This window comes from Hydra vulgaris, chromosome 15, assembly GCF_038396675.1.
Source record: "Hydra vulgaris chromosome 15, alternate assembly HydraT2T_AEP".
In the NCBI taxonomy this organism is placed as follows: Eukaryota; Metazoa; Cnidaria; class Hydrozoa; order Anthoathecata; family Hydridae; genus Hydra; species Hydra vulgaris.
In genome coordinates, this window is record NC_088934.1 from 17571017 (window position 1) to 17598570 (window position 27554).

Below are 27554 nucleotides of genomic sequence, written 5' to 3' on the forward strand. Positions count from 1 at the left end.
ATATGAAACTTTGTAAATTGAAATGTTCTTTCGTCAAAGTCAATCATAACAGAACCTAATACGACCGTATCGAGTACAGTATAGATATGCAATAAGGATTTTAAAGTTTTTAAATTCAAAAAGTTCCACAATTTTTTAACACCTTCGTAAGCTTCTTTCAATTTTTTAATTTCTTCTTGTAAGTTTTTAGACTTCATTAAATCGTTTTGAGCAAATAATTCAATCGGTGGAAATGTTTTATATTCAATGTTTAAGAGTTCGTCTGTTATTTGCGAGTAAGGAAATAATGTTTTTTTAATAAAACAGTTTTTAAACTCTAAATTGTCGGCTAAATCATTTACTTCGGGATGAAAAGGTCGTAAATAATGCAACATGGTGTTGACAATTTGATGTTGTGCTTTTTGTGACAACATACTACTGGCCTGTTCTAAGGAACAGTTTAAAATTTTCAAACTATCTACAATTTTAATATGTTTACCGATGCAAATAATATTGACTTTGCTTACATTTTTAGATATAACAAAAACATCTTCCATGTTGCTGTATTTTATAAAAGCATTAAAAGGTGTAGTTTCAGATTCTGCCAAATGACCGTATAACGGAATATCCAATATTTTTTTTAAACCTTCTACAATCATAATACGATTATCAAAAGAAGCATTGTGAGCAAATATAGGACAAGACAAATGCTGACTATATCTACCTAAATTTTTGTTGCAATAATCGTGAGCTAATCCGTACACTTGTCCTGAAAAATGATCGTGATCAATAACAAGATAATCTTCAAAAGCGTTAAGAAAAAATTGGCATTTATTTAAAACTTTTTCTCGATTTTTTTCATCTTCAATAAAATCAGTTAAATTAAATTGGGTTTCAAATTGTTTATTAAAAGCAACCAACATGGTGTGATACCATAATTCGTAGACGGGTTGCTTGAATTTTCTCATGAGAAACAAAAAATGAAGGTTGTCTGTATATTGTTCACCCGTTTCGTTAATACATTTGCGAAAGATTTTGATTAAAAAGTAGGGATCTTCTAATAACTCTATATCTTCTTGATTAAAATAGTTTTCAAATTGGTGTTCGGTCATGATAAGCAAAGACAATTGTTTCATATAATCTACAAGTTCAGCAGTGGTGATTCTCACATAATCACTCAATAATCCGTTAGTGGCAGGTAAGTGTTGAAATTTTTCCCACCATCTACAACAAATGTAATACAAAGTGGAGACTCGAAATAAATCTTGTTTTATTTTTTCAGCATCGTTGTCGATTAAATAATTTTGAACGTGACAAGGTAACATGAACAATTCTAATCGTCCTACTCTTTGAAACACCATGTTTACAACTTGAATTCGCTTGTCGTTATAAATGCGAAATTCATTATGATTTAATCTTTCCATTTCTTGAGGAGTCATGTGAGAAAATTTATTTTTATAAACATCAGATTGACGTATTTTATCTACAGGAGTTCTACAAATAGAACAACAAGGATTTTCTTCTCGCCATATTAAATCTCTTTCTTCACTTGATATATTTAAATTTTCAAAACGCGGTAAACATATTTCATATGTAAATCGAACCAAAGTATCTGCTAAAGCAATGATATCGTAAACTCTCAATTCCATTTTTAATTTTTCATTATTTTCACAATTTAGTTTTTCCCACAAGATACGTCTGTGTGTCTTGTGAAGTAAAGAAACTCCTGGTTGAAAATAGTCTGGTAGACAAGTTAAAGGATTTCTTTCTAAACTTTCAACCGTATTTTCATAATAAAAAATCCATTGAGTAATGACTTGACCTTGTTCGTCTAAACCAAAACATTCTCTTGCTAATTTTTCATGAATGCATTGAATCACAATGGAATGACAATAATAATTCAACTCAGATAAAGGTTTCACTTTGGAAGTAGCATTTTCTTCAGACTTTGTAATACTCGTTTCGCAATCAAAAGTCATTAAAAATGGAAACAAGTTTCTACTTGTACACATGAACGAATTTTGTGGTCGATAGTGAGTAATGCAATCACCGTATGTAAATTTGTCCGGTTTATAATAACCTTCGCATTTGTGTTTCTCTGTGGTAAATTTTTGTCCACAATCAGAACATTGAAACAAAACACGTGAGTTGTTAGAACAAAAATACTTTGTAGAAAATTTTTCATTCAACATGCTTATAGCGTGAAAAGAATTATTTTTTTGAAAAATACAAATTTTGATCGTGTTGATTGTTTTTTTTCGTTCATTGGCTTTATTTCTTTCTTCGTCGTTAATAAATACTCTTTGAGAATCTTGATCGTCTTTGGTAATGTTTGCGCTTTCGTAAACTACTTTTAACAATTCTGCAAGAGAACTTTTATATTGTGATTTTAATTTTGAATGCAACAAACGAATTTTGGTGTTTTTTTTGTTAACGGCAAAAATTTTAATGTTAATACGATCAAAAGTGTTTTCGTAAGCAAAACAATGACAAAAATCAATCAAAGTTTGAAATGACGTATTTTTAGATTTTTCTTTTATTTGTTGTAAAACGTCTTTCCATGCTAGAACATTTTGCTCTTCTTGATCTTCAAAAAGAAGTTGTAAAATATTTTCTTCAGAATATAAATCTGTAGTGTTTTTTTCCAACACTTTTCTATTCCATTCTTCAACGGTGCTCACATTCCATTGACGAATCAACAAAGACACGAGAAAAGCAGAATAAAAACATAATCCTGGTTCAAATAAAATACTATAATCTAAAAACATTTTCTTTTTTTGTTGATAAGTCAGAATAGTATAAACAGTACTTTTTAGTGTTTTTTCCCATTGTGTTAAAGAATGAGGTCTATACCATTCGCCAAACCATTCGTCTATTTCTATCTTCTTTTGTTGTTTTTTTTCGTAATATATTTTATTGTGTTTCTTTTGGTTACTTTTTCTTCGTTGTTTTAGTGTTTCTTTCTTTTTTTCATAATAAGTTTTGTTGAGTTTTTTCTTTTTTTCCATTTCTTCATTTGTTATTCGTTGTTTTAGTGTTTCTTTCTTTTTTTCATAATAAGTTTTGTTGAGTTTTTTCTTTTTTTCCATTTCTTCATTTGTCATGTGTTTTTTCTTTTGGTTACTTTTTAGTGTTTCTTTCTTTTTTTCATAATAAGTTTTGTTGAGTTTTTTCTTTTTTTCAATTTCTTCATCTGTCATGAGCGTTTTTCTTTTAAAACCAGACAATTCAAAATCTCGTAATTTCATCATGGATCTTTCTGTTAAATTGGATAAAGTTTTAATTTTAATATTACATAATCGTATTATCTTCCATCCGCTGTCGTTTTCTAAAACATTAAAAACAGCTCGTACATTGGCATCTTGAATAAAACGCAAATTTGTCGGTCCTTCTAAAGGTTTAATAAAATAAACAGGTGAATTGTAACAACGTTTCATTATTTTACAATAACCATTTTCAATAGACTTACAACACAAAGTAACAATATTATAACCTAATAAGAAATTTTGAAACAAGTCAGCAAAAAGAATACTGTTTTTCATTTGTGTTTCAAAACCTTGCATTGTTTTTTGTTCAACATGATGAACAATTTCATCTGGACTTTGAGTTTCTGAATAAAGTTGTGATTCTTCTACAATATCTTCATCTTTATAACGATCTTTAATGTAAAAAAAATGTTCCGTGTATATACTGTTATTACTAAAACGAGTTTCCTCAGTTTGATATTCAAATTTCATTTTTTTTAAGAATCTAAAAAAAAAAAATTTACATGTATTTTTTATAAAATTCCAAAACATCAGAATCAACAGTAATACTTTTAAATAGTGTTCGTAAATCAAATTTATTATTAATAATTATAAATATATCGTTCAAATTGCAAACTCGTGATAAAGAAACATAATAAAGACTATTAATAAAAGCCTTTGAATTAAATTGAACAACGGCTTTATTCATGGTACTTCCTTGTGCTTTATGAACCGTAAAAGAAAATGCTAATTTTAAAGGCAAACCAAATCTTGAGCCCACGACAGCATGAGAGCAATCTAAAATTTCTTCTTTGACACATTCAATTTTGACTTCTTTTTTATTCATCATCACCCAAACTGCATTACTTTCTATTAAAATAACAGTACCAATAGTACCATTACACAAACCTTCTTCCACATTAATATTTCTTACAAGCATCACAATAGCACCTATTTTAAGATAAACAGCTGCCGGAATTTGAAACGAGCATGGAATATTTCGATTTTTAATAACATCTTTAGCATAAAACCAATACCCTTCTTGTTTGATAGTTTCCATTTTTTGATTGTTATAAACATCCACTTCGATGTTTCTAAAAAACAATCTTGTATATTTAGAGTTTAAATTTTCATCTTTTTCAAAACAACGTGTCATAAAATAATCAATAGTTTTGTCTGAAACTTGACCAACACGTAGTTCATTTAAAGCTCCAAAAAATTGTTCGTCGTCTTTTTGTCTAAAACATTGAGTTAAAACCAACACTTCTGTCATGTAGTGAGCCATATTTGTGATTTAAAAACAAATTGACCTGAAACAGGTGGCAACTGAAAAAAATCACCACAAGCAATCACTTGTATACCACCAAATAATTCATCGTAACATTGTCTAATTTCACAAGCTATCGAATGTAATAAATCAAATGTTGAAGCGCTAATCATTGAAATTTCATCAATAATTAAAACATCAGTTTCCAACCATGTTTTTTTAATGTCTTGATGCATATGTCGTTTATAATAATCGACACTTTTAACACCAGTTTCTATACCAGCAAAAGCATGTATGGTGACACCATTGATTAAATAAGATGCTTTTCCTGTACTCGCTGTAATATGTATTGTTTTATAAATTTGTTCGCTTTGAGCTATTTGGTTGACAATATAACTTTTACCGCATCCAGCACCACCAGTAATAAAGAAATTCTTTCCTTCATCAAGCCATTGAAGTGCTTTTTGTTGTTGCAAAGATAACATTTTTTTTTATTATTTTGCTGAAAAAAAAATATTTTTTTTTTTATTTACTGAAAAAAATACATATAAGAATATTTGATAAAAAAGAATAACAAAATTAGTTTAACATTTAAATTTGTTCGTATTTTAAATAAAAAGTCACTATCGTTTTCGTCTAACAAAAATTTCAAAGATGCCATTTCCTCGTCAGTTAAAGTTTTGCCATTTTCTTTCTCCTCGTCAGTTAAAGTTTCGCGAATTTCTTTCAACAAAGAATTCATATTTACAATCTTTTCCAACATTTTTTTATTTTCATTTATATTATTCATCTAAAAAAAAAAAAATTTATTTCGAATATAAAAATATTACACCATATTTTATAAAAAACATCATATATATAATGTTTCTATTGATCAGTTTTTCCAATTTAGTTGAAAAATTGTTTTTGTTCCCATTAACAAGTAATAAAAATTTCACAGCTGACATTTCATCTTTGTTCAATACATTTATTTGTTCATTATGTTTGTTTAATAATTCCAACAAGTTGTTATTTTCATTTATTTTATTCATCTAAAAAAAAATTGTCAATTAATAAACAGAATTATAACATTTTTCACAATATATAAATGAACAACTTTCACCATCAAATTCTCTATGCTCATCACACTCTTCACATTCGTTTAAATAATGTTTACAATTTTCAATTTCTTTACATTTTTCTTTTACATGGTTTAAAACATCTTCTTTACATTTTAATTTAAAAAAATCATAAAAACATTCAAAATTTAAATTCAAATAAATATGATAATGTTTTTTAATATATTGAAAAACCATCAAAATCAATATATGAGGTACTCGTTTCATTTCTTGAATGAAAAAATCATCCCACTTGTACTCACCATACCATTGACATCGACGACATAAAATTTGTTTAGAACTAATCGCATGTATTCGAATTTCTTCCAATGTAGCTGGGTGAGCTCGATTGAATTGGTATATTTTTTCCATCAAAAAATCCAAATCATTTTCTGTTAGTTGCATTTTTTATTATGTAATCTAAAAAAAAATAAAGAAAAAAAAATACATTAATAAAAAAAATAGTTACTTTAACGAAACCATCGATACCAAATTTTTATTAAAAGAACAATTGTCACACAAATGTTCAAAAACACAATTGTCACACAAATGTTCAAAAACACAATTACATTTAACTAAATCACGTATTTCATGATTAATAAGACCAAAAATTTTGTTTAATAAATCAGACGATAAAGCAAGTTTACTAGAAGCTTTTATTATCATAGTGTAAAATTCTTTTATTGAATCCTCACAATAACTACAACATAAACAAAGAAAACGATAATCAAACACAGGATCGTATTCTCCACATTGACATTCAGCCAAAAATTTAATCTTTTTCTCTTTATTTCTATAAATTTCCAAGAGTTGTTCTTTAGTTAAATCCATTTTTTTTGAAGCTATATCCACACAAGAACAACAATACATACAAAGAAATGATGGTTTGTATTCGTCACATTGACATTCGGTTAAAAATTTCTTTTGTTTTTTATAATCTTTTAAGATTAACTTTTTAGATAAATCCATTTTTTTTGAAGCTTTTAATATAATAGAATAGTTACACCACGATATCTCCTCTTGTTCCATTTTTTATTATGTAATCTAAAAAAAATACAAAAAAATGTATACAATTCATTATAAAAAATGGAATTCAAAATTTGATATAAAAAATGATTATATAAAAAACAAATATAAAAACAAATATATATATTAATTACAAAAATATAAAAAAATGTTTGTTTCTATCAGATAAATATAATTATATCGACAAATGTAATTATATCTTTAATTGTTTTACAATTCGTCATCGTCCAAAAATATAAAAAAATGTTTGTTTCTATCAGAAAAATGACGTTCTGTAAATGTAATTTTATCTTTAATTGTTTTACAATTCGAACATAACCTTTTACATTCACAATTCACTAATTTCGAAATTTGGTCTCGTCGATGTTGAATAATTGATTCTATCAATTCTTCAGAACAACCCATTTTTTTTGCATTTAACATTATGTTAGTTTCCATTTTTTTTAATAATCTAAAAAAAATATAAAAATTATATACAAAAATTTTATTATTAAACAAAATACAAAAAAATTATTAGACAAAATACAAAAAAAAATAAAAACTATATACAAAATTTTTATTATTTAAATATAACATCTAAAAAATGTTTATATAATGTTTCATAGTCTATTTTTTCTTCACTCAATTCCAAAGCAATTTTTTTACAATCATAACACATCATATCGCAATATTGTTTTTTATTGTTCATATCGCAAGTACAAAAAGCCAAAAAGTTCAAACTTTTTTTTGTTTTTTCTGACAATTCCAACAAGCTCAATGTATAATTTTCCATTTTTTATTATAAAAACTAAAAAATACAAAAAAAATGTATATAAAGTTTTAAATAAAAAAAATATATAAACAAAATGCTATAAAATTTAATATAAAAAAATTTTTTTAAATAAAAAACAAAAAAAAATATAAACATGTTAAAAATATAAACAAAATACTATAAAATTTAATATGAAAAAATTATTAAATAAAACATTAAATATTACAAAGTTTTTAAATAAAATTCTATATACAAAATGACATTATTCAATTATTTCTTCATAGTCTCGTTTCCTTCTTAGAGAGTCTCTTTTTTCTGCCATTATAATATGTCTCGCCATCATTAGACAATTCTTACACAAATCTCTTTCACAAGCACACGAAGCTAGCTTATAAATTTCTTCTTTATAATAACGAAAGTTTTTTTTCGTTATCGCTTCACTGAATCCCAATTTTATACTTGCTATTTTTATATTTTTTTCCATTTTTATTATGTAATGCTAAAAAAATTTAATATAAAAAATTCAAATTTAATATACAAAAATTTAATATCGAAATTTAATTATTCATCCATATCCATCCATATTTATCTATATAAAAAGGTGGTTCATATTTCAACACACAATCACTATTTTCTAATATTTCCAACACAATCTTTTTACATTTTCGACACATATTATGCGATTTACAAGCACACGAAGCCAAACTATTAATATCCTCTTTATAATAACAAAAATTATTTTTCATCAACACTTCAGGCAATACCAATTTTTTGCAAGCCAACTTTATATTTTTTTCCATGTTTTATTATGTAATCTAAAAAAAAAATACATAATTAAAAAATTTTACCAAAATAATAATAACCAAAAATATTTCTTAGTTCGACATAAATGTGACAAGCATTTAAATTACAAAATACACATTGAGGTGAACATTCACAATCAGCAATTTTACATAAAGCATCAAAAACAAAATTACGTTCTTTACAAATCACTTTAAGTAACGTTGTTGAAATCCCAATTTTTTTTGAGACTTTTTTACACTTTTCAAAAGTCTCTTCATTTAACCACCAACCTTGAAAGAACAAATGTCCAAAACTTTCTAATAAAAGTTCTTTTTCAATTTTAAAAATTTTTTCTTCAGAATATTTTTTCAGTTTTTCAGGTTTTAATTTTCGCACTTCTTTTACAAAATTGACAAATTCTTCTTGATTCATTTCTTCTTGAAAAAATTCTTTAATATGATAATCTTCCAACTATCTTCTTGAAACAATTCTTTAAGATGATAATCTTCCAAACCATTTTCCAAACAGTGCCATCCATTTATAGAATTCAAATAAGTTTGTCTTATACATTCTAGAAGAAGATTGCCGTAACGAAAAGCATTGTTGTCGCGATCAATAACAGCAAACCTTCCATCTTTATTTTTAACAATTTCAAATTCACAAACCACAACCATTTTTTTATTATGTAATCTAAAAAAATACAATAAAATGATTAAAAAAATGACAATAAAATTTATTTAAAAATGATATTATTGATGACAATTTTTTTTTCCACATTCATTGCATAAATAAGTTTAGTCTTTTGACATTCTTTATGATGACACAATTCTATGTATTGACAAATTGTTGGTGTTGTTGCCATAATGCTGTTTGTTGGTCGAACTATTATTTTTACCATTTTTTTATTATGTAATCTAAAGAGAAAAAAAATTTAATCAAAAAAGGTACTCAAATATTCCATTGTTTTTAAAAAAGAAAGTTGTAATTCTTCGCGAATACGTATTGTTTTTTCAGTCTTGTTGACAAAAGAAAAATGTTTCATTATTTCTTTGCGAAATTCAGGGACATTTTTTTCAATATACTCAGACATAGCCAAATCTCTTTCTTTTTGTTTTTCTTTATCTTCTTCTACCTCTATTTTAAGCCATTCAATCTCTTTTTGATTTGTCGTAAATAATTTGTACATGGCTTGATAATACAGTTGCAAAGTTCTCAATCTGTTTATAAAACCATCTTTTTCAGCATCTTTTCGTATTAAACGGTTCAATTCGTCTACTGCTTCATTGTTGTCGTGAAAATTTTTAAAATCATCACCATATTCAACAAAACATTTTACTATTTTATATTCAGCAGCAACATCTGCGTTACGTTTATCCAACTTTCTATATTTATGAGAGATGTATTTTCCACATTTATAATCTCGAAAGAAATCCATATTTTTTATTAGTTTACCTAAAAAAATACAAAAGTTATTAAAAGTATAAAAAAAAATCAAGTTACTCGATATAAATATTTATAAGAAGAAGCGTAAAACAATTTTTAATTGTTTTTTTTAATATTAATCTTTCTTCGTGCTTTGAAATGTAATGAAAATTTTTCATGTCCACGTTTACTTTCATATAAGAGAACAAGGCTTCATCTCTTCTTGCAAATTCTTCCTTTTCTTTTTTTACAATAAATTCGTCTTCTTCAATTGCAGCATTGCAAGTGACAATCATGAAATTGAACATCTCTATTAAAAATTGACGTATATTGAGATATTTTTTGATGAGCTCGTTATTTTTATCTATAATTTCTGTTATTTTATCAAGTTGTCCCACTATACCATCTTGATGTTCGTCATTAGTTAAAAATTCTTTAACAATAACAAAATGAAAATAAAAAACAGGTGATAATTCTTCCAAAAACTCCCACAATTTCCGTTCAGAATGATGTAGTTTGTAACATTTGGTAATCCATTTGATGCGATCTTCAGACCATTTTTCATTATTCATTTTTTAATTAATCTAAATCTAAAAAAAATAAAAAAAATTATACAGATAAATGTTTAAATTCATAATTTAAATCGTTATTACATTCAATATGTTTATAACTAAAAGTTAACAATTCTGAAAAAATTTTTGCAATAGTTTGTAAACTCAATATATAATTATAAACACTACTATTCTTTTCCATTTTTATAGAATCCATAAATAATTTTTCTCTACTACCACAATCAAGCTTAATTTTAGAAAAAATATCCAAATAACAATCTAGTTTATTTAAACTCATAACTTGAATTGCTTGCATAAAAAAACTCTTCATATCATTAACATCTTTGAGCACATTACTAAATGAGTCTGTTTGATACATGTTAACATAAGCGAATATTCTTGATAAACGCCCATATTGTTTTTCATCATGTTGAAAAATACTATCCCAAGTAAAGCGTGTAGGCCAACAATCCATTTTTTATTAGTTTTTCTAAAAAAATAAAAAAATAAAAAAAGAAGAAATGACATAATTTTTACTAATCTAAAAAATAAAAAAATTTTACAAAAAAATATTTTACAAAAAAAAATTATTTTCCAGTGGAACCAAAACCACCCTTTCTTTCTACATCTTTAATCATTGACATTTTTACTTGTCCACAAAAACACCCATCAAATTCTATTACATTTTTTTCAGCTTTAAACATTTTTACAAATCCCATTTGAGCGATGGCATCTCCACGTTTAAACACAACATTTTCTTCAGAATGATTCATCAATAAGACTTTAATTTCGTCTTTATAATCGGCATCTATTATGCCTGGAGCATTGAACACTACCACACCATGTTTAAAAGCAATACCTGATTTTGAATATATTTGTCCTACTAAATTTGAATCCATTTTATCTATATACACTCCAGTATTTACTAAAACACGTTGATGGGGTTGAAGTATAACATCCTTTGAGCTTCTCAAATCAAAACAAGCACTTTCTTTTGTTTCATAAAAAGACCATTCATGAATATCTGTAATTTCAAGTGTTTTAAACTCTTTATTTTCCATTTTATCTATCTCGCTGTCTTGTCCAAAAAAGATGATAACCTCAAGTTTTTTTTTCACTCTTTTTATATAAAATAGTAGTCATAACAACATTATCTCTATCATTAAAAACAGAATTAAAAGTGTAAAGTACAAAGTTTAAAGTTCATCGTACCACGCATTGAACTTTAGACTCTTGATTAAGGGATTAACATTTTTCTAAAAAACTTGTTTAGTACTTGTTTTTTTTTAATCTCTCTTTTCAACTGAAATAGTATAAAAAGAGTTCATTTCCATTTCAAAGTTCATTCACAACACAACAAACATCAAAAAATGACAGAGTTTGAAATTGTTTACTGCAATGATAACAACTATGTTAAATTTGCAGATCTAGCAGCTGCAACTTTGTGGCTCATTGAATTTAAAGAAGAAAAAAATGTGAAAGAAAAACAATATTCTACTGTTCCTCTTAAACCGTTGGCCCAATTTAACTTTAATAAAAAAGAATTGATTTACAAACAAAAAAATGAGGGTTGTGAAATCTTATTCAGATCATGGCGATATAGAGAAATGTGCGAAATCAACAAAACAAATTCTTTGTTGAGATGCGAATTGAAATTGACTAAAGACGACAACACATTTAAAATGAACAAAGGCGAACTCACTTATAATGCGGTGTTTAAATTCAATCATAACAAAATGACCAAAAAAGTATTGGAAAGTTTGATGATGGCTATGGAAGAAGCTCAAAACAAAGCCTATAGGCAAGTAGTTAACCCAAAACTCGCATATTAAAAACGATCGATTTTAGCAATTTTAGTATACGATTAGCCAAAGAAGAGACGAAATTTATACTACAGAATATGCAAGACAGTTGGCTATAGAACCCTCTTTTCATAATTCGTTAATTAAAAATGGCGTTTCACGAAATTTAAATCAAAATTTAAAAGAGCTTCTCTCGAGCTTGCTGAAATTGAAACAAAAAACCAAAGTCGAACCAGAAGTACCAGAAGTACCAGAAGTACCAGAAGAAGAAGAATAATTTTTTTTTAAAATAAAAATTTTTGTAATTTTTTTGAATTAAAAAACCTGTTTAATATCAAAAAACTTGTTTTTTTAATCTCTCTCTTTTCCTATATAAAGGGTGAAAAAAACAAAACACTAGTTCATTTGTGAAAGAGAAAATGACTAGCAAACAACTCGACGAAAGTCTTATCAAAGCTGTTCAACTTTTTTATCCAGATAATGAATTACATCCTATGTTGTTTGAATTTCACCATTTAAATAACACGTATGAAGAATGGCAAGACATTATCTTTAAGTATTTAAAAAATTTTAACTTGGAATTAAACTTGGAAGAAGAAAAATTTAAGGATTTATATTATATTTTTATAGCTAAAGACTATGAAAATAGACTTGATTTGTTTGAAAAACCATCACGACGTTATATGAATTTTGTAGAACAAGCACCATCATGGAGAACAAACATGCTCGAAGATGTCGTCTGATAAACGATGATTTTTTAAATGTTATCAAAACAAGTGTAGAAAAACAACACGAAGAATTAAAAAAACAACTAGAATACTTTATTAAAGTATATAAACTTTATTACAAATCAAAAAACATGGAAAAACAAACTTCGTGGAAAAGCAAACTTAAACCCACTTTAAAGTATTATTTTTTGTTTCCTTATCTATCTAACAAATGGGAATATGATAAGATGAAGAAAAATAGTAAACTGTTAAATTATGTTGTTCCAGCTTGCATTGACCCACTACATAGTATTTCGTTTGACGATAAAGTTTATCATAAATGGTTATTATACCTTATACACACCCGTTCCTATTTATGAATATTTTATACAAAAAAATGTACATCAAGAAGGAGATAAAGTGTACATTTACAAAGCCTTTGAACGTTGCAATTTTCACGAAAAAAGTTTAATAGAAATGTTTCCCACAGCTCAATGGTTTTTTTTCTTTAAGAGAAACTTTAACATTTCAAAGATTTTATACAGAAAAGAGGACGAAGTTTATAATTATGAAAACGACAAAATAGTATCGAAACAACCTATTCACACAAACAATCATTACACCAAATATTATGTGACTGCGGAAGAAGGATTATAAACAAGACAATTTTTTTTTATTTTTTATTTTTTTCCATATCAAAAAGTTGATATACAAGATTATTTATTTTAAATATATTTTCAAAACATTCACAAGTGTCTTTTTTTAATATGTAAATACATTGAATGTTGTCTTTTATAAATTTAATAAAATTAAAATATTCATCGTCATAAACGTTGCCATTTATTGTAAATCCGTTTACATAATCTTCCAAATACAATGAAAACATCAATGTTTCATATCGAGGGCAGTGATGACAAGCATTTGTTTTATCTTTGACATTTGAAAAATGTTCCAAGCATTTATCTTCGTTATTGACATACATAGGCAAAAGAGAGATTTTTGGAAAGAACCACTGATTTAAATCAAACGAGAGTATTTTAAGCTCATTTATCGCATTTAACACATCTTTTTCCATGCAACCACCTTTATAAAATACAAAGTTTCGTTCATATTTTGAAAATTTTTCTTTTAAATAATCGATCACAGATGCGCAAAATATGATTTCACTTGTGTATTTAAAACTAGGATAGTACTCTAACCCATGTATGTTGTTTTGACAGTAAAAAAATACTTTTTTATATTTTTCATCTAATTTGTGATAATTAACACACGGAATGACTTGCGTGTGAAAATATGTTTTATCACCGATGGATCGTAAACACAATTCTCTAACACAATTTTTTCCCCACTGATGTCGTTCAGTGTTGGTTATAAATTCCAAATCTAACAACCACAACTAGAAAAAAAAATGCTTTTTTATTAAAAAAAGAAGCGTATTCTTTTAATAAAACGAATAAAAAAGTATAAAAAAACAAATTTTTTTAAAAATATTTTTTTTTTACATTTTTAATTAAAAAAAATGAATCGCGTTGATAGCATCATTAAAAAAATTCACAACAATTGCGCAGTGTGCGCGCTCGATGAAGTATCTAAAAGATATAAATATTACGAACACAAGTCTGGAAATTCTTCACCTTCTTCGGATTACGTAGAAGAAGAACATTTTACAGATAAAAATTCGTTTGAATTTTTACAAAATGTACTCAAATCTAAAAGGATAACATTAAATTCTTACAGTATTGAAAAATGTTTTAAAAACAGCGAATTTAATAATTTACTCGAAAATCCTCAACTTTGTTCTGTTCATCTCAACTACTTTGATGATTTGAAAGAAACCTATGGCGAACCTTATGTAATAGAACTCTATAAAACCAAGCTTACTCTTTTGCTGCTAGAAAGAAAAATCAAACCACCTATGATTCTAACAGAAGGCGATCAAACTGACGGTTTTGTGGATACGTTTACTTCAAAACTAATACCTACCATTACTTCTTTGATAAAAAAACTAGATGATGCTTTAAAAAAGAAGTCTGTTAAAAGAAACATTGAAGGAATTATAAAGGAAGGAACCGCCGATAAAAAAACTTTATTTGTTAATATATTACACGCTGTTGTAACACTATTTATTGCGAGTTTTTTTAATTTAGAAAAAGAAGAATAAAAAAAAAATGGCTACTGATGATTCTTTGTCTCGTTTTTTTAAAAATTCAGAATTTAAAAATTATTTTATAGGAATATATGCTTTTGACGAACTAAGTCAAACAAAAACACACATTCATATTATTCAACAAATGAAAAAAAATGGTTCCTTTATCATTTACAACAATGAAACTACAAAAGACGCAGGTCAACATTGGAGAGTGTTGATGAAAATAGACAAGGGTCATTTTTTTTGTTTTGATAGTTTAGGTGAAGAAAGTGTATTGCAACAAATTCCAATTCATTTAAGATTTAATAAATATTTGTTTGAAGCAGTAGAAGAAGTGAATAGCAATATACAAATCAACACGATTAACATTAACTACAACGAAATTGAAATTAATTCTTATATACGACAATCCAATCATTTTCCTACAGAATGGACAGCAGAAAATCGTGAATTTTATTGGTTTACCAAATTTATTTTAAAATATAGCGAAATTACTGGTAATCAAAATGTATTTTTTTCATACAATAAATTTCCTTTTCAATGGAATGATAGTAGTTTATGTGGTGCATTTGCCGCTTATTTTGTAGCTCTAGTCTTTCGCAGCGAAAATGTATTATATACAGATCAAATATATTTACCTTCGTTGTGCAGACTGTTAAACCATTATTTTTTTGAAGTAACAACGCTTCATGCCTCTTCACTAGTTCAAATAAATCTTTATTCATTTTTTCAGTTTATTAAACACGAACTCTTTCCACACCTTGATAACACTGCTAAACAACTGTTTGAAAAAGACATGCAGTTGCATTTTTATATGAAAAAACAGGAAAATCTGGAACGTGATCTTTTGTCTATGAAAACAAAACAAATTCCTTTACATTATGATATTTACGAAAAACAATTATTAGCTCAAAATGCTGCTAAAAGATTTTTAAAAGATGCAGGATTCTTAAGAACAAATTATGAAGGTACGTGGGGTAAGTTATCCCTATTGGATATTCAAGCCATTCCAGCTGTGATGAACGAGGAAAACATTTATTACATGATGCAAAATGAAATGGATAGAATTTACGCAAACAATTATACGCGATTAAAGACTGCCAATCAATTTTTAGATGTACCTATTGATGATGTCATGACTAAAAAAGAAATAAAAAGGCAGATTGCTCTGAATTTAATATAAACAGAATGAAGAGAACAGCACACACGCTATTAGAAGAAATCGTAGAAGAAAAATGCACCACGTGCAACGGATATGGTGAACTGTTTTTCGTTGTTTTAAAAGAAAAAAAAAATCAACATTTGTTAAAAAACTGCACTATCCACGTTGTAAATCAAGAAGTATGGATTTTTAATACTGTTACCAAAAGATCTGCAAAAATACATCTTTATAAAATAAATTGTTTAACTTGCAAAGGAAAAAAAACTATTCTAATAAAACGATATAAAAAGAAACGAGAACAAGAAAAAAGAAACAATTTGTTATATGTACATATTTATTCATTTAATGAATTAATATAATATTTTACAACTTTTTTTTTAATATACTTCAAACACTTTATCCGGAGGCATATAAGGGTTGGCAGGTTTTGTAACAACAGGAACAGGAGGCGTTTTTGTTTTTTTGCCTTTCCACGCTTTTTTTATACTGTATAACAGCGAACCCACTTGCAATGCGTTAGTTACATTTTTAGGCGTGATAAAATCGGCTAATCCTCTTCCTCTTCTGCGTATTCTCTTTCTATGACTTTTACGTCTTTTTGATCTCAAATATCTTTTTCGCTTAAAAGCCATTTTTGTTGACAATGCTCAACATAAACTAAAAAATGTTTCAAAGGAAGTTTAAAAGTTTCAAAAGGAACTTCTTCATATATAAACTCAATAATAAATTCATCGTTGAAACGTGTTACTTTAATAATTATTCCCCGTTGGTAATGATGCGTCAATGAAAAATCACCCTTTGCTTTACTATTTGTTTTAAACAGTGAAATATAAAAATCTTGTAATTTTGCAAACGTTAATTTTGCAAACCTCTCTAAATAATCATTCATTTTTTTATGTCTGCTTCTTCGAGTTAATTTTGCAAAGCTCTCTAAATAATCATTCATTCTTTTATGTCTGCTTCTTCGAGTTGCCAAACATTAAATGTCTCTTTAATAACATCAACAAAGTCTTCATAATTCATTTCAAATGTGGAACAAATGTGGTTGATTTCACCATAAAAAAATTCAATATGGGCTTTATTATTATCACGAGTTACTTTGATTTGTTTACTTGCATCCAAACGAAATACTAATTTAAAATCGCCTTTAACATGTTTTAAAATATCGCTAGCTTCAAACTTGGAAGCTTCTACATTCATAACTGTGTTATAAAATTCGTTTAAACAAGTTTTAAACTCCATTTTTTTTTTTTGTTTATTTTCAAATGAATATTTTTTCTTCAAATGAATTTTTTTTATTTCAAAACAAACAAATTTATAGTACTTTTTTTAAAAAAAAACAGAAAATACACTATCAAATATTTTTTTTATCAATATATTTTTGGTATTTTATTACCAATATAAAAAACACCGTCATATACATGTGATATGCTATATATTTTATTTATAATATCAAAATCTAATATAAATCCACCAAAAAAAGTAGATGTTTTTGTGTGTCCATTTTCTTTATCTCCGCTGATAATTTCAACAACACCGTTTTCATATTCGTACGTAAGAATATAATCGCCATAAGCACTTGTGTCTGTACGTAAATTTTTGAGCTTTTGACTCTGTTTTTCATTATCTTTCAATAACCAAAGACACTCTTTAATATTTTCTTCAACATAATCTCGAAATTTTTGCACAAAACATTTGTCACAATATTTTTTAATGTGACTTTTTCTTTTGGCGTGTTTACACACTATTGAATTCATTTTCTTTTGTAAATGAACGTTTTTACAGAATTGAGCTATTTTATACATGTTTTTTAATCCGATTAAACTATAGTTTTAAACAAATCACCAATTAAAGGAATACCTCCTAATAGGTTGCCAAGAAAACCTTTACCACGCTTTCTATAACTACGTTTTCGTCCTTTACCAATTAAAGAATGATAAGGTCTAGGATTAGGTTTCGATTTTCGATGAACAAAAATATATCTTTTAGCATTTCTATGCCCTCTATGTCTTCTATGTCTCATTTTTTAATAAATATTTCTGTGTTTATCGCGATCTACTTTTGTTAAAACAAAACGATATATCGGTTTTCCTACTCGATTCATTTCGCGATTTTGTTTATTATTTATATACTTGCTTTTTGTTTTTCGATAACACATCAGTGCTTTTCTACAATATTGACGCTTTATTTTTTTTAAATTTTTCTTAACTCTTCTACGTCTTAGAGTTCTTAGTTCTGTATTATTGGGATCAGTTAACTCGTTTTCATCAAAAGAGGTCCTATCAAAAAATTCAAAAAAAGCATCCCTATGAAAAGGCCATTTTCCATCTACTGTATATTTGGGTAATTTAGATGTATATTTAGGTCTCAAATTGCTTTTATAAGAAGGTGTTGAAAATAAATTCCGTCTTACAATCATACGGGAAAAATCAATATCATCTGCAGCCATTTTTGTCTTTTTTTTTAACTTTAACTTTTTTGACTTTAACTTTTTTTTGACTTTAACTTTTTTTCGACTTGTATTTTTTTATATCTTTTTTTTTTTTTTACAATATAAAAAACATAGTGTCACCCTGACACAACCTTACTTATTCTGTCTTTACTTTATCTTAGTAGGCCTACTTACTTGTGTTTTTTTCTTACAGTCTTTATTTTTTTTTTATACGGCCGTATTTTTTCTTACTTACTTACTTAACCTTACTTAGTCCTTACTTAACTTACTTAGTCCTGACTTAGTCCTTAGCCTGCTTACTCACACACTCGTTCTCACATCACTAATTCTTTCGAGTTAGTGTTTTCACTCGACACACTCACTAATTCTTTCGAGTTAGTGTTTTCACATTGAACTTTCTATACTTTCTAGACGCACTCACTAATTCTTTCGAGTTAGTGTTTTCACATTGAACTTTCTATACTTTCTAGACGCACTCACTAATTCTTTCGAGTTAGTGTTTTCACATTGAACTTTCTATACTTTCTAGACGCACTCACTAATTCTTTCGAGTTAGTGTTTTCACATTGAACTTTCTATACTTTCTAGACGCACTCACTAATTCTTTCGAGTTAGTGTTTTTACATTAAACTTTCTATACTTTCTACTACCCTCAACGAGAATCGAACCCACGACGGTCTAATGGCATGGCGTTTGAAACATAGTGCGGCGAGCGAATGCACTATGCTACGTCGACGTATTGGTTCATAAAGTTTTGAATTTATTTAACATGTTGTTTTAACACTTATCACAGAGTTTTTTTCTTCGCAGTGTTTTTAAAAAGTTGTTTACTCCGTATTTTAATCTTTTTAATCTTGTTCATAAAAGCGTTATTATAACTTTCTAAATTTAACTAACATGACACAGCATTTTCTTTTCATTGAATAAAGTTGCATCACTTTAGCTTTTATTTCGCGTTAATCTGTAGAGATTAAATTTTATACATAAAAAGCGTGTTTTTTTTGTTAACAAAATCAAAAATGACAAAAACATTAACAAAACGTTCGATTAAAAAAACAAAATATTTTTTTAACGATGAAGTCGTCGGAAAAGAAATAAATTTTAAAGAAAACGAACTATCTTTAGAAGAAGAACCAGAAATCATAAGCGATGACGATTCGGTTATAATAATAGAAGATGAAGACGCAATATTGGATTTTAATATTTTTATAAACGACCCAGACAAAATAGACTTTGTCGTAAAAAATCAAACTGTTGAACCTCCAAAAGAAAAAGAAACCTCCTCTGAAAAAGAAATAGACGAAGCTCCATTAGAATTTGCAGAAGCACCGGTCAACAAAATAAAAGTTTGTTTTTTAATATTTTTTACACTTTTTCATTATTTCTTTTCTTTACACATAAGATTTTTTTATATATTTTTTTAGAAAAAAAGCAAGTCATATAAACGACGCAATGCTATAAGAAAACTAAATTATTTAATAAAAAGAAATGTTTACAATTTGTAAATATATTATTTTTGTCTATTTTTTCGTCGTATATTTGCTTCTTTTAATTGATGTTTAATATCGACATAGGATTCAGCAGTATGAACCCAACGTTTTATTCTTTTGCCAACTCTTCCAAGTTTACGATTTGTTTTATTATCTTTATATCTGTTATTTGTTCTTCGTAAACACGATAATATTCTTTTACAATTGCTCGGTAAATACTGATTTTCAGTCTGTGTCGATGTTGAACTTTGTTTTCTACTTGTTTGTGTTTGAACTGCTTTTTTTGTTCTAGGAACTGTTGTTTTTGTACGTGCCATATTGACAGTGTTTAATGATCTAGGAGTATACCTTATTTTAGGCATTTTATAAAAAAAATGATATTTATAACTATTTATAATTATTACAATAAAATAAAGAGTATTTATTTCTAAATAAACCTATTTTTTTTAGTTTTAATAATGAGATATATAACAATAAACAATATAAAATATGAAGTGTTTAGCGATACTATCAACGATCAATTTTTCATTATTCAAAATGAAAAAAAAAAACCCATCAGTCTAGTATTTCCATACGACGCAAAAAGAGGTAATTGTTTTTTATGGTTTTTTTTCATTTTTATAAGAAAAATTATTATTTTTTAAAATACTATTTTTTTTCTAGAAAAAGAAATGCAAAAACTTAGAGACTTTAAAAACTTTGTCAGACAAAATTTTGTAGATGAAACAAGATTTTCTCGCACTCGTCGTAAGTTTTTTTTAACTTTACTATTTTTTCTTATTAAAAAAATTCATTTTTTAAAAAAATATTTTCTTTTTTTAGATAATCCCTATCCACGTTCACCACCATCACCATCACTACTATCGCCACTATCACCACTATCACCACGTTCGCCACCACAAACACCACCAGAACCCAATAGGGAAGTAGGTCCTTCTCACTGGGACTACTCTCCTCGTAAGTTAAACTTGAACCTTTTTTTTATTTTATTAAAAAGTATAAATATTTTTTAATATCCCCTTTGTCTGTTTTTTTTTAGAGAGTCCAGATCCTGAAAATACAGAAAGCGAAATTTTATGAGCTTTTGTATATATTTTTTTATAGAAAAAAATTTTTTTTTAGTTGTTATTACTATTTTGTTATTACTATTATATATATATATACATTACTATTTTTTTTGTTATTACTATTTTAATATTTGTCGTTTTTGTTAAATTTAAAATTAAAAAAGTATTAATTTTTTCTTTATATTTTTTTTGCTTATTTGAATTTTTACATTTTTTATTACAATATTTTTTAATACAATAGAATTTTACATCATTTTTTAATACAATAGAAAAAAAATGTACAAACAAATAATAAATACAATTTCAAAACAATTAAATCACCATTGGAAACAATTAGCGATTGATCTACACTTTAAAAGACACATTATTAAAAAAATTGACGTGAATTATATAAAAAACTTTGACAAAATTAAAAAAATTTTAATTCTTTATTTAACGCAACACAAAGATAAAAAAAGAGCTTTAAATCATTTATATTATGTAATAACAAGATGGGAAATTGAAACCGACAAGCAAGAACTTTTATTTAATTTATTACAATGTAAATTAGTTTTATTTAATATTTAATGTTTTTATATTTTTTAGCATAAAATAATGAATTTTACACGATTAAAACTAAAAATAGCACAACATTTACAAACACATTGGCAAACGTTAGCCGAATATCTGGACTACAAAAACCGTGATATCGTATGCATACAAACTGATTATCGTGATACTAACGAAAGAATGATGAGACTTTTAAATTTAATTTATCAAAGAAAAGGAACCGAATTCGAAGCAGCTCGTGCTTTATATGATGCGTTATGGACATGGTCAGTTGACATGACAACAAAACAAAATAATTTAGAACTATTAAAAAATATAGAAGAAACTATGAAAATAATTGAAAACTATATATTACAATAATTTTTTTATAATTTTTTTGTAATTTTTTTATTTTTTTTAGCAAACTAATATATTTAAAAAAAATGAAACAATACGTCAAAAAATGTGGATGGTAAGTTTTGTCATTTGTTTTTTCTTTGTTTTTTTTTTATAATTTTTTTATATTTTTTTCTTTTTTTTCTTTTTAGTTATGTAGATTATATTAACAAAGAGAGTCTTTGCTATCACGAGTTGTTATTGACAAAAGAAGAAGAACAAGATTTGGAAGAACTTATGGAAATGGAAGAATTAACAGAGGAAGATTATGAAAAATATTTAGTTCAATTAGTACAAGAAATGGAAGAAGAAGAATCAGATGATATTGAAGAACTTAAATTACAAATGTTGGAAGAAGAAATGGAAAAAGAAGTGGAAGAAATAGAAAAAGAAATGCATGAAATCTTAGATGAAATGGATTGGGAACAATACGTTATAGACGTTATGAATAAAATGGACAACTTACCAGAGCTTTATTTATAATTTTTTATTTATAAATATATCTTTTTTTTAGTCAAATAAAATAACAAGCATCACTTTTTAAATAATAAACTCGACAACAAGAACACCATGGTTTGAAATTGCTTTTTATCATAAACTTTTTATCGTATTGCAGCATAAGACGAACTGTTGTAATAAAATGAGATCACTTTATTTTGTAATTTTTTTTCATCGTATTGCATCATAAGACGAACTGTTGTAATAAAATGAGATCACTTTATTTTGTAATTTTTTTTCTTTTTTTTTAGACAACTAAAAAAATGAATAATAATGATGATTATGAAGATATGTTTCCTGGGTTTGGTGATTATTTAAACGAAGAAGAAAAAGAAATAGAAAATATAACTTTTAACAATATATTTGAAGAAGAAGAAGAATTTATTGAAAAGAACCTTATTTATATTTTTATTCTTTTATATGTTTTATTGAGCAATTTTGTTTATTTATTAATTCTTTTATGTTAAAAAAGACATGTATATTTTTTTATATTTTTTTATATAAATAAATGTTTTTTTTTCAGCAACTAATAAAAAAAATGTCAGCCAACATATATCCTTGCTGTTTTTGCGACAAAGAATTTAGTGCAAAAGAACTTTTACAGCATCAAGCAGATTGTTCTACAGAACAATACTCCCACGAATGTTTCACCTGTAAAAAAAAGGTACAAGATTTGTTAAACCACGAATGTGATTACGAATTTCTAGATATACAAAAAATATGTTTTTTTTGTAATACCAAAATCGATGATCAAGATTATTATGAGCACTCTGTCATCTGCTTTCAATATTATAAAGAGCAACAAAATCGTTATTTGAACCAAGTCGTTCAAGACGAAAAGAAAAATTTAAATTATTTGAATCTTTCTATGAATCAAATCATGATTAAAATGAAGAGTCTTCAAGAAAAAGAAATTAAAAATCTAAAAGAAGAAAACGACAAACTTCAACAAACTCTAGCAAAAACGAACCAAGAAATGGCAGAATTAAAAAGTCTCTGTTATGACAACATGTTGGTTTTAGCAAATCAACAAGATACAGAACATCTCAAACAAGAAATAACAAAACTTTATCATATTGCAGAAGAAAATAGCACAGAATTCTTAGCTTTAAAAAATTCCATTCAACAACCTAAAGAAGTCAAGGTAATTCAACACGTTTTTAAAGACACGCAATTGATCAAACTCGATCAAATGAATCTCAGACTGTTATCAGATGAAACATTTTATTCAGAACCCATTTACACATCAGAAGGATACCGTTATCGAATAAAAGTGTATACACGAAGTACCGTCATCAACAATCTAGCCATTTACTTTCAATTGTTAAGAGGTGACTTGGACGATGGTTTACAATGGCCTTTTACCAAAAATGTTAATATCACCTTGAGAAATAAAGAACAATTTTTTACTCGTACTACTACCAACAATAATTATCTTCAACTTTTAGACGACAGTTCATTTGATAAACCTACCACTGAATATAATGTGGCTGTTGGTTATAAGAATTTTATTTCACACGAAGAACTAAAACCATTTATTATTAACAATAATTTATTTATTACGATTAGTATACAATAACATATTTTATGTAAAAAAATGTATTTATCCTATTTTTTAAAATGTTTTTTTTTGTACTTTATCTAACATTATTAACCCTTATTTTTTTTTAGATTAACTAATAAAAAAAAATGAATACCATTGATATATTCAGAGAAATTAGTTTGGAACTAACAACCAACAACGTGCAATCTATCAAATTCTTACTCAGAATACCATTAGGAATCAAACAAACTTTAAAAAATGGTTTGGATATGATAGAATACTTTAAAGATCATACTATTCAAAGTGAACATGGTCATCTTTACGAATCATTAGAAAGTAAATTGGAATATCTACTTGTATTATGTAAAACAATTCATCGAAATGATATTTTCAACAAATACAAAAATAAAATACCACGTCTTCCTAGTTACGAAGAATGCGTTGTTAATAATCCACCTGTATATGCATATCCAAGTGCAGTTGTAGAAGCAAAACAACAAGAACTATTTCATTTATATAATCCAAAACCAGCTAAAGCACCTGAATGTGCACAAGAATTCATTTAACTCTTTTTTTTTTAGGAAAAAAAATTTTTTACTTGTATAACTTTTTTTACTTGTATTAACTTTTTTTACTTGTATAACTTTTTTTACTTGTATTAACTCCATTTGTAAACTTTTTTTTTTTTTTTAGACAACTAATTAAAAATAATGGGAAGCAACTGGGGAAATATTAGAAGAATACTTGATAAAGAAGAAATTACACTTCGTCACTTTTTACAAAGACTTCATCAACAAATGGCACGAGAAAAAAAGTTTATAGAAATAGACAAAGAAACAAGAAAAGCTAGTCATTATTTAGAATTCAACATTCTTTCTTATATTAAAAACTTTGAAAAACAAACAGTCATCTGGTTTAGTCCAGAAGAACGTCATTTTTCTTATTATCAATTTATTTTCGACAGTTTTAGTTTGAATCACTTTAACAGATTTACCCGTGAAATTCAATCACAACTTAGCTTGAAAGATTTGTGCAAAAGAACTTTGGCTTATCGACGAATTTATTTAGAATTTCAAGAGTTGCAAAAGAAAATTATTTCTTTATTTGATAAAACCAAACTACCACATAGCAAATGGAAAGATAAAGATAATATTCGTTTGTTATTTTACAGCTTTCATTCCATTGTTGATTTTGAATTTGATTCCTATTTTAATATTTTTAATAATCGTTTATTATTTTTTAATCTTCAAAGAGAATATCTTTACAAATTATTTCATATACTTTTCACAGAAATATCTTATTTTGCTGATCCAAATAAACAACTGGAAATACATTTAATACGAAAATTATATCGTTTAATCATGGAATATATAAATTGGTCACAACAACAATATTTTTATACTATTGAACCTTGTTTTATTCATTTTCAAATTGTAAAACACTATTTTTAATTTTTTTTAATTTTTTTTTTAGTTAACTAATAAAAAAAATGCAAAGAAGTAAGCACTTTTATGAATACGACATTATCCACATTGTGAATTGGTTTACATCCGAAACAAAAAATAACATGGATGTAGACTTGAAAACGTTAAAAGATTTGTGTAAAAGAAAATTGGCATATAGAAGAATTAAAATCGAATTTGAATTATTAAAAGAACAGCTTGGAAATTTATATATTTATGATGATGAAAACAAATCTTTTTATATTTGTGACTTTTCTTATGATTACGACATTAGTTGTTTATTAAATCATAATTCATTTTATTGGGTACAAAGAAAAATTATATATCCTTTATACGAAATGTTTAGATCGCACTATAATAATCGTTATATTAAAAATGAACAACTTGATTTTTTTTATAATTGTATTAGAAAATACATTCAATGGGCAATAGATCAATATTATTATATTCGTGAAAATAATTTTGTACATTATAATGATATCATTTTATATTTATAGACAAACTAATAAAAAAAATGAAATACGGTTACAGCAAAAGAAAGCCAAACAAAAAAGTGAAAAAACAAATGAAAGGTATATTTTTTTTCTGTATTTATTTTTATCATTAAAATTTTTTATTAATTCTATTTTTTTGTTTTTTTACAGCCATGTATGCCTACTATTTTACAATAAATAAACATTCGTTAAACCACTCAGATACAATTAACCGAAGATACTTTTGTATTAAACAATGTGGCGTATGTCAAGCGTGCTACTTGAAAAAAAATGATTAACTTTTTTATACAGAAATATATATTTTATTGCATATTTGTGTCTTTTTTTTTTATTGTATATTAATGTCTTTTTTTTATTCTTTATTTTTTTACTTTTTTATAACAATTTCTATTTTTTTCTAACATTCTTTTTCTTTAGATATAAATAAAAAAAATGAATTCAAATGAAAACTGGGAAGATGATCTCACTGATTCCACATTCGAGCTACCACCACCAAATATAAAATTTAAAAAAATGAATGCGAAATTAAAAGGATTAGCCTTCGAGAAATGCTTGGAAGACGAGCTAGAAAAAATAAACATTAATAAGAAAAAAACTTCTATAAACGAATATATAAAAGCGAACTTTTTTTAATTGAAATTTTTTATTGTACTTTTTTTATTAACATTTTTTTTTGTACAACTATTTTTATAAATAAAAATTTTTTTTTAGCTAACTAATACAATGTGTGGAAATCGCAATTGTACTGTCAAAAACACAATCCAATTAACTGGTGAAGAACTGATATTTGTCTTGATGTCTGCAGAAAAATATCAAAAATCATTTTTTGAAGAACTCGACATTTATAATCATTATGTCACCATCGGAAAACAATATTATCCAAACATGACATTTGAAAACTTTGTCAAAGAAAAATATCCTATTTTCAGAGAAAAAAATAAATCAATATTGTAACATTTTTTAACTGTAACAGTTTTTATAAAATAAAAAATTTTTTTGACACCTGATCTTTTTTTTGCGCGCATGCGCCACCTTTTTTTTTTTTTGAGACCGGGAAATTTTCATCACTTTCATTCGGTTTATTTCAACTTTTTTTTACACGGGCCGCGGTTTTAACGTTTTATTTTTTACACGGTCGGTGACACTGAATCTGAGTCTGACTCTTACAAGAATTGTAACTTACGTTATCATCATGCGTGTTGCTAGGCAGATCAAATTTACCCAGTCGAAGGAATTGATTTATATCTCAAGAACTAAATATTACTTTGAGAAATGGTTTTCAAATTCGAGTTCAGCAATAAATTTTGTGTCAGAATCACACAAAATATTTTTTTTGATTTTTTTATGATTTTTGAGGGGTCTTACACCTTGGGGTATATTGGGGTATGGGGCTATGGGGGTAGTAGCCCGACCCCTCCCTTTTGGACTTTTTTTCAGTAATGTTCTTTTGTAAATTGACTATTATACAGAACTGGACTACTATACTGACGAATAAAATTTACTATTATATGTAATTATACGTATATGAACTTGATTATTACACTGAAGAACAAAAAATTAAAAACGAAAGTTAATTATAAATGAAAATATACGGACTATTTTTTTTTTTAAACCTTTTTAGCCCCCTCCTTGGCAAGTGAAAAAACCCGCCCTTGACTGAAAACATGCCATGAAATAGTTTT

General features: G+C 26.3%; 2 protein-coding genes across 6 annotated transcripts; one reads left to right on the forward strand and one right to left on the reverse strand.

The window, feature by feature from the left end:
- Nucleotides 1–3744: 3744 nt before the first annotated feature.
- Nucleotides 3745–4497, reverse strand: LOC136091793 (ATP-dependent DNA helicase PIF1-like). The gene has a single exon (XM_065819505.1). It carries the CDS (start codon nucleotides 4495–4497, stop codon nucleotides 3745–3747), a length of 753 nt encoding a protein of 250 aa, XP_065675577.1.
- Nucleotides 4498–18512: 14015 nt separating this feature from the next.
- LOC136091572 (proline-, glutamic acid- and leucine-rich protein 1-like) lies at nucleotides 18513–26494 on the forward strand. 5 transcript variants are annotated; one of them, XM_065819265.1, is made up of 5 exons: nucleotides 18513–20471; nucleotides 20547–20840; nucleotides 20923–21950; nucleotides 22027–25950; nucleotides 26023–26494. In XM_065819265.1, exons 1-3 carry the CDS (start codon nucleotides 20342–20344, stop codon nucleotides 20961–20963), a joined length of 465 nt encoding a protein of 154 aa, XP_065675337.1. In that variant the 5' UTR covers nucleotides 18513–20341; the 3' UTR covers nucleotides 20964–21950; nucleotides 22027–25950; nucleotides 26023–26494. The 5 variants fall into 5 exon arrangements, with proteins under 5 accessions (XP_065675337.1, XP_065675338.1, XP_065675339.1 ...); XM_065819266.1 differs by having other exon boundaries at nucleotides 18535–20471; nucleotides 20547–20630; nucleotides 20706–21950; XM_065819267.1 differs by lacking the exons at nucleotides 18513–20471; nucleotides 20547–20840 and having other exon boundaries at nucleotides 21152–21950.
- Nucleotides 26495–27554: the final 1060 nt, after the last annotated feature.

Bases quoted from the DNA above. Each gene is read 5' to 3' on its own strand.
- LOC136091793 (XM_065819505.1), bottom strand. From the start codon at position 4,497: ATGACAGAAGTGTTGGTTTTAACTCAATGTTTTAGACAAAAAGACGAC.
- LOC136091572 (XM_065819263.1), top strand. From the start codon at position 22,881: ATGTTTTTTTTTCAGCAACTAATAAAAAAAATGTCAGCCAACATATAT.